This window comes from Mixophyes fleayi, chromosome 5, assembly GCF_038048845.1.
Source record: "Mixophyes fleayi isolate aMixFle1 chromosome 5, aMixFle1.hap1, whole genome shotgun sequence".
NCBI lineage: Eukaryota > Metazoa > Chordata > Amphibia > Anura > Limnodynastidae > Mixophyes > Mixophyes fleayi.
Window position 1 is genome coordinate 221,584,125 of NC_134406.1, and position 13,362 is coordinate 221,597,486.

Below are 13,362 nucleotides of genomic sequence, written 5' to 3' on the forward strand. Positions count from 1 at the left end.
TAGGAGTAATCATTGCATGCTTGTATGATGACGGGAAGATACCAGTAGAGAAAGAGAGAAATTACATATTTTAGTTAGATAGAGAATGAGCAGAGGAGAAAGGGATCTACTGATTTTTGAGGATATAGGATCAAGAGGACAAGAGATAGATTAGGAAGATAAGAAGAGAGCAGATACTTCATCTTAATTTGTGAGATCAAATGAAGAGAGGGTGTCAGAGGGTGCTGGGAAGGAATTGAGCTGAGTGCTTGTCAAGGAAGATGATACCATTTCATGCCGGATCTTATCAATCTTGTCCTTGAAGTAGGAAGCAAGATCCTGGGCACTGATAGTAGTTGTAGGGTTTGGGGTGGGAGGGTTGATAATAGATTTAGATGTGTTAAACAGGCACTTGGGGTTTAAAGCATGAGCATAGATGAGAGACTGGTTGTATGTTTGTTTTGCAGTGTCTAGAGCATTTAGATAGGAATGGTAAATATAAGTATATGTGAGGAAATCATTAGAGGTACAAGATTTACTCCAGTGATGTTCTGTTTTCCGAGAGAGTTTTTGAGTGTTTCGTGTTGCTTTAGTGTGCCACGGTTGACATTGAAGTTGACATGAATTATGAATATTCACTGGAACCACTTGATCTAGGGCTGTTGCTAGGGTTTAGTAAAAAGGAGGTACTGCCATGTCAGGGGAGGAGAATGTAAAGATTGGGGAAAGAAGGTGTTGGAGAGAAGTGGATAACTGTTGAAGATTAATAAAGTTAAGATTTCTGCGGGTATGAGGAGGCTTGGTGGAGTTTGACAGCAGAGACATACTGGGAGTGAGCGTGTAGGTAATAAGGTGATGAACTGAGAGGGGTAAAGGTGTGTTATGGAAATCAGAACCTGAGCTTAGTTTAGAGAAAACAAGATCAAGGCAATTGCAATCCCAATAAGTAGAGGATTTAAACCACTGAGAGAGGTCGAGGGAGAAGTTTAGAGATAATAGTTTGGAAGCAGCATTTGAATGTGGATTAGCTATGAGGTTGTTGAAATCACCCATGACAATGGTGTGGGATGTCAGAATATAAGAAGTAACGGAGCCATGCAGAGAAATTTTCAAGAAATTGTTGGTGTGCTCCAGTGGGGCAATAGATCACAGCACACATAGAGAATGAATTGAAAATCTGAATAGCATGTATTTCAAAAGATGTGAACGTGAGTGATGGGACATTTTTTAGAAGTGCGAATGTGCACTGTGAGGAGAGGAGCAGTCCAACCCCACCTCCTTGTCTGCATCCAGGTCTTGGAGTGTGGGTGACATGGAGGCCACCATGTGAAAGGGTTGCAGGTAAGGCAGTGTCTAATTGTGTAAGCCATGTTTCAGTAGTTGCCAAAAGGTTGAGGTTGCTTGAGAGGAAGAGGTCGTGTATGGAGGTAAGTTTGTTACAGAGTGCATTCCAAATGGCACATTTAAAGGACTTTGGAAGAGAAGGGAAACAGGTGATATAATTGAGGTTTGCTAGATTTTGGTAGTGTTCTGCTATATGTGTAGTGAAGGAGTGTGGGGGACCTTGATTTGGAAATTTATCATCAGCTAATAGAAGCATGGAGAGGGAAAGATAGGTAAGAGGATTGTAAAGTGTGAGACCTTTCATTTTCTGGTAAGAGAAGGAGGCCATTCCAGTTAGAGAAAAATAAATAGGACAAAAGTTCATGAGTGTGAACTTGGAGTGAGTGTAGTAATGAAGTGGCAATGTGGACAAATGTTTGTGTTGCAGGAAGGGTGAAGGATGATACAGTCCAAAAGATAATGCCATGAAAGAAAAGTGGTAAGAGATATTTGTTAAACATTGCGATTTAAGAGTAAAAGTCACAGAGTTAAGGGAGTTAAAAGACATTCCTGTTTGCAGCGTTCCGTGAAGTTAGAGAAGTAGTGTAGAGAGAGGCTGCAGCAGATGTAGCTTATTCCTGGAAGATTTCTGATGTTGGTTAATATTTGTTCATCCATGTTGTTTAACTGTGCATTTCCAAAACACTTTGTGAGCATTGGTGCAGCAGGTGCGGTGCACAGGGGCCCATGGAGGTAATGGGTCCACTGCACGGAGAACTAGGGAGCTGTGGGCCCCATTTCCCTCCTACCAGCTTCCCTACATCTGGGCCCACAGCTGGCTAGTTCCACTTCTGCCTAGACTGAATGCTGAGATATAGTGAGGCTGATTTTAGAATACACTACATCTAATTGGTCAACTATTCAGAGGAAAGAGTCAAAAAAACACTATTTGTACTAATAGGTAAGAGGAGTCCAGATACCAACCATAAAATAGGCATCAATAAAACACTCTGGTATAGGTTAAAACAATAGATAACACATTCCTGTAACACACAGTTATGACTGAGAGAGACAACTTAATGAGGTAAAGATTAGCAGAAGATGAGGAGTATTACTTGATAAACATACTTTTTAAAAAAAAAAACAGTTGCAGAGATGAACATCACAAATGAATGAGATTTGGATTCAGGATAGATGTTGAGAGTTGCATTACATACCTGGGATAAAGGAAATTAAACATTATTAGCAGTTGTGTTGCATTTCCAAACACTTTGTGAGAGAAACCCACTTGGTGCAGGAAACCCCAAACACCTCATATTCCAAACACGTTTTCCCCTAGACTCATACCTCATACCTTCCCCATATCTGTTTTTAATTCCCTTCAGTTATCTTGACATATCTTTCTCTATCCTCTACAACTACTGGGCGGATGCTACCAATTAGCAATCCCATCTCATGTGTGACTGTGCCTAGACACACACCATTGTGTCTGAGAAAGTAACTTGCCTATGACCCCATATGTCAAGTTTTGCCTTACTATACCTTGCTCCTGCGAATGGTGTTGATTTATAAGTTTATACTGAAACTGTAACAACCAGAAATTAATTTGAAAGTGCTTCCATTCCCCTCCTTGCTGCATGTCACTGCCCCTGTCTTAATGTCTAAGTTTAAGCATTGGCATGTTTTCAAAATGCAAAAAAAAATAAAAAAAAAATAAAAAAAAAAATATATATATATATATATATATATGTATATATATATATTCATATAGTGTTATGGAGTTTCTAAAAACCTAGAACATTGCAAAAAGGTTTCATCAGTGCGATCTCTGTGTATTGTACTAGCTTTTCAGACAGAACACCTTTGTATAGCTCATTTGGAGCAGAAATGACATCTCTTTGTATGCTGTTGACAATCATGTGCAGCGAAGCAAGGTGAAGGGAAATAACTGATGTGAATTTAACAGAGATTGGGTTAGAGTGCTTGTCTACTATACCCTGTAGCATGAGGATCAGTTGTTTCAAAATGCTTCAGGACACCTAAGGCCAAAAATGTTTGCTACCAAAAAGGAGCATTTACCATACAGTTAAGACTTTTTCTGTCATATCGTTTATAGTGACAAACTGGAGAGGAGATGGTACATTATGGCTGCAGGAATCGTATTACAAGGAAAACTGAATATATTAGAGATTAAGGTATTACTAATAGATATTCCCAACTGATGTTTCAACTTTTAAAAGTTCTGCAGCTATTTGTGGGATCTTTTACTAAAGCTGTAATTTACCTCCGTTTGTCAACATTATGCCCTTACTAAATCCCTCTTATACCAGAAATCACTTTAACTACAAAATAGACTTTGTTGTTACAATTCAAAATGACATGTCTTATTTGGTTTAGATCAATTTACATAAAAGGAAATATTGTACCTATGATTTTAAAATAATTTTGTTATGAAACATTACAAAAACATTCCAGTACATTATAGTGGATGAATACCTAAATATGGCATAAGCAACCATGCACTGCTTGGTTCAATATTATGGAAGTTTTATGCATAATTGTTTTATGGCTGCAAAACAAGCTTATGTAATCAGCCAGTTGGTGAAGACCCAATATGGCATTAATGTGTATCAATTAACAATTACTAATGAAGTTATTTATTAATTAAAATGATTGGCTATAGAAGTGGGATGGACTTTCACAGGAATAAGCAGGAATGCAGTGAGCAACTTATGAATCATCTTCTGAAGAACCAAAGTTTTTTTTTATATTCATTTAAATGCTAAGTTATTCTGTTTTTCCATGTACCTTTCCCTGGGTTTATTACTACCTTAATAATATGTGGGATAATGAACAAAGATTATTCTACTGACGATCAAACTCTGAAGTGAATTCTAAAATCCTTATAGTTTACATTACAAACCTGTAACAAATCAAGATCCAAGAAACACTGCACCACTCGGAATACTGGGACCTTGCTTCCATTTAGACTCTTGGTTGAGAGGGACACTAAATAGAATCCAATCAGTGCTGCGTCTTCCACTTCTACCCACAATTTACATGCAACGTGCACTTTCTGGTTGTTATGTGTCTATTCAGAGCTACAAGTGTCTCTCTAATCAGAGAAGTGCTCGTATCCCCTCCAATAATTCCAGATATTGCATGGAGGTTCCAAGCAGAAATATAGGAACCAGGTCAGGCGGTAAATGGGGAATGGCTGTCTTGTATAATAAGAGCTCAGGGAATGCAACTGGATAGGACGTTTTTGCAATGGAGGCTAGCAGTAGGGTCTCTGTGCAATGCTGCATCCCTGTTTTCTAACATCTTTGCTCACCATTTATAAAGGTATTTTTTAAAGGTGTTCCTCCTAGTGGTAATGTCAGTATAACTAATAAAACATGAACATCAGCTATTTTTTTAAAAAATGTTACCTTTTCACTATCTCTGCAAATAACAGTAACATGGTCATCATCATATCATACACAAAACAAAGCTTTTATAGTTTTGTGTTCAATAGAGAAAAATATTTTTTTCCATTTAAGCGAATAATATGTTGTTGAAATACCTTTATTACTTGAATGTGAAATTAGAACTTAAATTATTAAAATTTCTGCATAATGCTTATTTCAGATTTGTAAAATGGTTTTTAGGCTGTGTCAAAATAAAAGCAGCCAAGAGGACCTTCAATTATTTTTAAAATAAGAAACTAGTGACAAGCCATCTGACTTTTAAACTACAACATGCACGGACCTCAGTAAAAAGTTTATGGAGCTTTTAAGGTCTGAGTTTATTTTTCCACTGATCTAATTATGTGAGACACAAAAAGCACTGCAAAGAGAATATAAATAATTTAATAAGACATTGCACCAAATGACATAGTTGTTGAGAGCACGTAGAATAGAGACACAGTCATCCCAAGGCATCTTCATTAGATTACTTGTGGAGCATCTTTTTGTTAACCATTGTCATATAGCTACAATACCTTTTTATGATTTCTGACATGTTTCGTTCCAACATTAATTATAAACTTGTCAACTTGCGGTTGATGTTGAATCTTTTATAGAGACATTTAGGCAATGCCAAATTAAAGGAGAACTGTTGCCTATTCACAGAACAACAATCAGCCTATTAAGTTACTTGGAGTTAGAGACAACAATTATGAATGAGATGTTTACATTTATATTATATATTCCCATTAGTAATTTTACATGATATTTAACATTTAGCAATTTAAGTCTAATGCAGAACCGATCAAAAAGAATACATAAAATGGATATAGGTTTCTGCGCTACGCACAATGTCTGTGAGGGATGAAGTAATCTGCCAATTGGAAAAAACAGAGCTGATCCCTAATCCCCTTACTGAATAAGCAATAGGATTTGAGCTTCAAGGCGCTAAGGGGTGGAATATAGAATGGTCTAAAGAGAGTGTGTATGTGGAATGGTAATGGTAGTATAATAATGCCAATATGTAATTTTTAATAACAAAAGAAGTACACGAAAAATGTTTTCTGGCCAGAAATAATCACACATCTTAAACATTGCAATGAAAAACACTATGAACTAAACAGTGGTTAAAATGAAACAGTGACCACAGTCATGTAGAATACAGTGTTAAAGTGTCCATCTCCAGGTTCATCATAAAGTCAATGAAAAAAAGTAAAATAATTTCCTCTGTCAATGTTCTAGTAGTGCAAATAATAGGTCTAGGTAATTTAATGCTGATATCAATCTATTTGGTCATAAGTAGTGTAATTCAGAATAGAAGTTTGCACAACAATTGTATACTGTGATTCCCAGAACATACAATTTGTGACAGTAAAATAAAGAAATATTGGTTAATAAAACCTTTCTTGCAGTATTGTAGTCACTAGGAGATCGAGAAGGTTGCTTACAGGAACAGTGAATTACCCTTTGGAGTAAGAGGCGTGATGGTAATTTGTAATCCCTTGCAATCCTCCTCATTCCTTAATATTCAACAGGCTATAAATGCTATGAATAATAGTATTCCAAGAAGACACGTAGTCCAAGTGGTGTAGATGCTGTATACGCAGCTTAAAGATATCCAGCAGATCGTTTTTGTCAGAATGGTTGGACAACACATCAGTGCGTGGTGAATAAAGAGCCGCTGGTTTGGAGATCTCTGTCTGGTCACTTTGTTTAATTGTAGCCACTGTTTAGTTTATACTGTTTTTCATTGAGGTGATATCATTGCAATGTTTGATATGTGATTATTTCTGGCCAGGAAATATTTCTTGTGTACTCTCCTTTACTTATTAAAGATTACATATTAGGATTATTATGCTACCACTATAATTCAACATACACACAATCAAAAACAATATTTAGTTGTTGAAAGACTTGAAAGATACGTACATACAGTTTGCAAAATGCCCTACAGATGAGTGTTAGACTCAAAGAGTGGCCTTTTAGTCAGTGTTGAGGCAAATGGAGTGATCAACAGAGTGATAGGTCTTAAAATACAATGCTAGCTATTTAGTACAAATTGGACAGTAGATGTGACTGTTTGATTGGTTTTTACTGTATAAATTACTAACCATTTTCATTTTGGCACTTAGGTAGTAAATAACCCTACCATCAGGACTTTGAGATCTTGCTTGAAAAAGTCTTTTCTTAGTTTTATGATTACAAATCTTACACTGTAGGCAAAAGACATGAAAAATAAAGTAACATTTTCTTTACAAAAAAATAATATCTTTTTGCATTTACCTTGTAGGACACGTTATCATGTTCTTCATGGCCAGCGTCTCCTGGCCTCAGATGGGAGAAACGGTGGTGTGATCTCCGATTAATTCCACTTCTTCATTCCAGATTATCACAGTATATGACGGGAACAGATTTATGCAGGTAAAAATATTAAAGTCTTAAACTTTGCCTAAATTAATGAACTCATTGTTCCATATAATGATATTGCAATATTGTTTACAGAATAATTAACTAGCTATAGAAATATGTGTAATTTATGATATAAACTCTCAAAGCTAATTTTAAAAACATCAAGGGAACATTTGGATTTACTTTCTATTGCTGAGTTACAGTACAATAAAACTCACGAATACAGCATTGTCATACCTGGGTAAGCTTTATTCAGAAAAGACAGAAGAAGGTTTAATAAAAGGTGTTCTGCCAAATATCTATTCTGCCAGCAAACTTTTAGATACTGTAGTGTATATTGAATTTTGTATAATCTAGCCCAGTGGATTCCAAACTTGTTCAGTTCAAGGCACCCTTAGGGTCTCCAAAAATTTTTCAAGGCACCCCTAAGCCAAAATAATTACCAAGTAGTCCCCCGCCTTGCTTACCAATGGCCCTGGCCGATGCACCACTGTGAGATCTCCAAGGCACCCCAGGAAGCCTAGGCGCACAGTTTGGGAACCATTGATCTAGCCAAAGGCATAACTATAAATATTTTGACGGCACAGCAAAATTGTGAAGGAGTCCTCTGCGCACCATCTCAAAGTTAAACCCAAACCCATCATGATCTCTGCTCCAACACAAATCAGTAATTAATAGGTAAGAATACTACTTGTATTAGTAGTAATCTGGCGCATTATTTTATTTAGTCACTTTATCCTCAATATTTAACCCATTTGCCACTATGACTTTTCTCAAACCAGCGGTGAGCCTATTTTGGCAGTTTTTGGACTGGTTACACTCCAACATCAAGATTAGTATTTTTTTATACTGTACTTTGTTTTCAGAAAATACAATTAGTTTACTTTTATCTCCTGACACTGCAAATTTTTTTTTACCCAATGGTCTTTATTTTAAATTGAAATAGCAAGAAATTGAACTAAAAGCAAATATATGTGTGTGTGTGTGTGTGTGTGTGTGTGTGTGTGTGTGTGTGTGTGTGTGTGTGTGTTTTTCTATACACCACCATACTTTGGCATTAATCCACCTATCCAAAATTGCAAAAAGTAGGATTCCACACATAGGTTTTCATAATACAATCTACACTTGAAAATGATAATGCATTGTTTTGTTAGTTTACACGACTTTAAATGGAATGTATAAAATGTGTGCAGATAATATGGGTACTTAATTTTGTTTAAAAACAACCTGCAACATAAAATATCAGTACCCCTAAGTTTATTGAAGCCAGTATAAGGGAGATCTGGACATTATTGCCCCCTACCCCCCCCCCTCCCTCATCACTGTACTGTTTAATATTTTCTGTAGTATATTGTGTTATTGTCTGGTGAAAAACAACTCATAACTACTAAGGGGCTGCATAATTTGAAAGAGGGAACTAATCTTTTTCAAATGAGATGTCCCCATAGTTTTTTAAAACCATGCTAGGGGCTGTCTGGAAATTGCAGAACTCCTCCCCAATACTTTAATGAATTCTGTAGTATATGGTATCATTGTCTGGTGATCATATGCAATCAAAACAATAACTACTAAGGGGCCACATCATTTGAAAGAGAGGAGACTAATTACTATAAAAAAACCCTGTTGTTTTAGGAAGAATTTGAAGAGATTAGATAATGTAGTTTTGACTGTAGGTGGCCAAGAATACTGTAATGCAAGAAGAAAGGGGGTGAGGTAATTGTCCTATATTTATAAATAAAACAAGATAATTTGTTTAGTCTTAGTAATAGAATTTAGTAAATCAACTATTATCAGTCACTAAGGGATCTTATTAATTTAGGTTTAAGGTTTTATTTAAGGCTTAAAGACATACAGTACAGAGAACACCGGGAACAGTTATTTCTTAGTCTTTTGATCTCAGTAGGTATAAAACTCTCGAATGTCTCGCAATGCTTGCTATAAATGACACATTTGTTTTGTTAAACAGGGATTTTGAAACAAAATGTGTCCTTTTTCCAAAAGCACAGACTGTGGCTTGAATATAGATATTTTACAAGGTAACGTTACTTCTACCTTTCTTAGTTAGGAATTGTGATTACTGAGAGAAGTACAGGAGCACTGAGGACAAACTCCACACTAGTTCAATCAGTAATATTAGAAAAGATTAAATATCAGACAGTACAATTCCAGCTGATTCTCTATGGAGATATAACTGTAAGGCAAATATTTGTTCAGTGCTACCTATTGACGGAACACAAAAGTATCAGGAGCAAACATGTACTTCATTTTTATATATACTTCATATTTTTGAGACCTAATAATTAAAAAAGATTTGCTTTAAAGTAGAGATGGTCACTGACCCCCGTGTTTTGGTTTTGGATTCGGTTTTGGATCTGGATTACCGTCGTGTTTTGGTTTTGGTTTTGGTTTTGCAAAACTGCCATTGCGTGTTTTGGTTTTGGTTTTGGTTTTGTTTGGTTTTGTTTTGCTATTTTTTGGGAAAATCCATGTTTTTGGGCCTAAATTAACCCAATTTAGTGCTCCAACTGTTTTAGAGACAAGTAATCTAATTGTTGAGGTAATAAATCATCCAAAAAAACAGTTTAATTCTTCGTTGGTAGGCCTATTCTACACACAAAACAGATTGTCTTCCTCTCCATCCATGCATATTGGCAATGCAGCCATCGTCTTTGAATGTATATTACACCCTACACTTATAGTTAAATATGTAAAGAAATGGAAAAAGCCAGTTTGGTTTCTGTCTCTCAAGGCCCCCCTCCCCTTGTATAAAATACCAAAAAATTCAGCCATTATAGACTGTACAATATTAATTGACATGGAGAAAGCCAGTTTGGTTTCTGTCTCTCTATGCCCCCCTCCACTTGTATAAAATACTAAAAAATTCAGCCATTATAGACTGTACAATATTAATTGACATGGAGAAAGACAGTTTGGTTTCTGTCTCTCTAGGCCCCCCTCCACTTGTATAAAATACAAAAAAATCCAGCCGTTATAGACTGTACAATATTAATTGACATGGAGAAAGCCAGTTTGGTTTCTGTCTCTCTAGGCCCCCCTCCACTTTTATAAAATACTAATAAATTCAGCCGTTATATACTGTACAATATAAATTGAAATGGACAAAGGCAGTTTGGTATCTGTCTGCATCAGATCCTCTCTCCACTAGGAGTAAAATAGAAAACTATTCAGGCGTTATATAATCTAGAATATAAATAGAAATTGAGAAAGGCAATTTGGTATCTGTCTGCATCATAATCATCAACATCATCATTAGCGCCCTCGTCGCCTACACAAATCTCCCCCTCATCCTCTTCTAATTCCAAAGTGGCATCCTCAATTTGGGTATCACCGGCTACACTCGGGCTATTAAGGCACACATCAGCCGAATGCTCACGATTAGACATCCCACTGTTGGATGGACTCTCCACAGGGATTGTTGTCATTTATGAATCAGAGCAAATATTCTCCTGTAATGCCTCACTGTTATCTTGCAGCTCGGCTTTGACGCGTAACAGTAGTTGTGCACCAATTGTAGGCTGGGTAACTTTTTGGGATCTGCCACTAATAGCCAAAGGTGAAGGCCTCATTCTCTCTTTGCCACTGCGTGTGTAGAATGGCATGCTTGCAATTTTTTTTTTATCGTCACTTAACTTTTGCTCAGTTACACTTCTTTTTCGCTTCAATACAGTAAATTTTTTTTTGGTTTTTGTTTTTTGCACTAATTTGCAAACACTCTGTTGTTTGACATCGCCTTGGCCAGATGACGTACTGGGAACACTAACATCAGGACTGGTGACAGAACCTGGTTGCTCATTCAGATCATATGTGGACTGCTTTGAATCCATTCTGAGCGCAAACCACTGGGGAGTGCTAAAAATTATTTAGTAGATACTGCTGACAGATATGACTTTTGACAGCCAGAAATATTAATGCACAATTAGGGAGGACACCCCAAAAGCACTGAGGAGTGCTAAAAATTATTTAGTAGATACTGCTGAGAGATATGACTTTTGACAGCCAGAAATATTAATGCACAATTAGGGAGGACACCCCAAAAACACTGAGGAGTGCTAAAAATTATTTAGTAGATACTGCTGACAGATATGACTTTTGACAGCCAGAAATATTAATGCACAATTAGGGAGGACACCCCAAAAGCACTGAGGTGTGCTACAAATTATTTAGTAGATACTGCTGACAGATATGACTTTTGACAGCCAGAAATATTAATGCACAATTAGGGAGGACACCCCAAAAACACTGAGGAGTGCTAAAAATTATTTAGTAGATACTGCTGACAGATATGACTTTTGACAGCCAGAAATATTAATGCACAATTAGGGAGGACACCCCAAAAGCACTGAGGAGTGCTAAAAATTATTTAGTAGATTCTGCTGACAGTTATGACTTTTGACAGCCAGAAATATTAATGCACAATTAGGGAGGACACCCCAAAAGCACTGAGGAGTGCTAAAAATTATTTAGTAGATTCTGCTGACAGTTATGACTTTTGACAGCCAGAAATATTAATGCACAATTAGGGAGGACACCCCAAAAGCACTGAGGTGTGCTACAAATTATTTAGTAGATACTGCTGACAGATATTACTTTTGACAGCCAGAAATATTAATGCACAATTAGGGAGGACACCCCAAAAGCACTGAGGTGTGCTACAAATTATTTAGTAGATACTGCTGACAGATATGACTTTTGACAGCCAGAAATATTAATGCACAATTAGGGAGGACACCCCAAAAACACTGAGGAGTGCTAAAAATTATTTAGTAGATACTGCTGACAGATATGACTTTTGACAGCCAGAAATATTAATGCACAATTAGGGAGGACACCCCAAAAGCACTGAGGTGTGCTACAAATTATTTAGTAGATACTGCTGACAGATATGACTTTTGACAGCCAGAAATATTAATGCACAATTAGGGAGGACACCCCAAAAACACTGAGGAGTGCTAAAAATTATTTAGTAGATACTGCTGACAGATATGACTTTTGACAACCAGAAATATTAATGCACAATTAGGGAGGACACCCCAAAAACACTGAGGAGTGCTAAAAATTATTTAGTAGATACTGCTGACAGATATGACTTTTGACAGCCAGAAATATTAATGCACAATTAGGGAGGACACCCCAAAAGCACTGAGGTGTGCTACAAATTATTTAGTAGATACTGCTGACAGATATGACTTTTGACAGCCAGAAATATTAATGCACAATTATGGGGGACACCCCAAAAGCGCTGGGGAGTGCCAAATATGAAGAAAAAATAATAAACCTCTATCCTCCTCTCTGCACTAGCGATTTTGGTTAGAGCAATTGCAAGAACAATATTGTATTCTCTGTCCCTGCTCTAATTAGCCTATGACTACACCCTGCTCTCTCCCTCTGTCAAATGGCAATGGATTGCTGTGGAGGCGTGTATTTATAAAGTTGAAGTATCGCGAGAACCGAGTCCCGAGATCCGACGACGTCACAATGACGTTCGGCCTCGATTTGGATTCGGAATGGGCGGGAGAGTACCGAGCTGGTCAGCTCGGTACTCGGATACCCAAAGTTCGGGTGGGTTCGGTTCTCGGAGAACCGGACCCGCCCATCTCTACTTTAAAGTAAGACAGACCAAACTGTTAATCCTTCTCAGAAGTGAAGAAAATGTGTTGGTTCTACATGGGTGTGCCTGAATACCAATACACATCAAGGTGCAGGCTTTCTGCTGTTGGGAGAAGAAAACTAGAAGTGCGTTAAGGAGGGCGTAGGGCTGAAAAAGTTATTAAAAAGCAGACTTTTACCCATTTTCTCCTATAATGTGCTTGGTTTAACATAATTTATGCCTGAAATTAATCAATTCTCCACCGTTGTGCATCTTGAAGGCACAAAATGTGTCCCATTAAAAGAACAGGGTAAGCCCTGAGAACCACCTTTGCTTTATCACGTTTCAATAATCTTACTTTGCAAAGTGAATTCTTAGTTTTTCACTGCTCCATTAAACTATGCACATTGGTATGATGTAAACCTTACTTAGCAAGGAACATACTCACTCTGCCCGTGTAATAAAGACAGTCATTTTGCCACTGTGCTTGTCAATCCCATGCATCTTGTCAGAAGTCTTATTGTACAAACTGAACTGCACAGAAGGACCAAGGTGATTTCACATGAATCCTCCCGTGTTTTCTACTTTTCAATATGT

The 13,362-nt window shown here is 37.1% G+C and overlaps 1 protein-coding gene across 1 annotated transcript in view; it reads left to right on the top strand.

Annotated features, from left to right (window-relative positions):
• The window catches only part of SNTG1 (syntrophin gamma 1), a 437,638-nt gene that overhangs the window by 365,554 nt on the left and 58,722 nt on the right, over positions 1–13,362 (top strand). Inside the window, 1 exon segment of the mRNA XM_075213502.1 lies at positions 7,039–7,169. Within this exon segment, the coding sequence (XP_075069603.1) occupies positions 7,039–7,169 (131 nt within the window).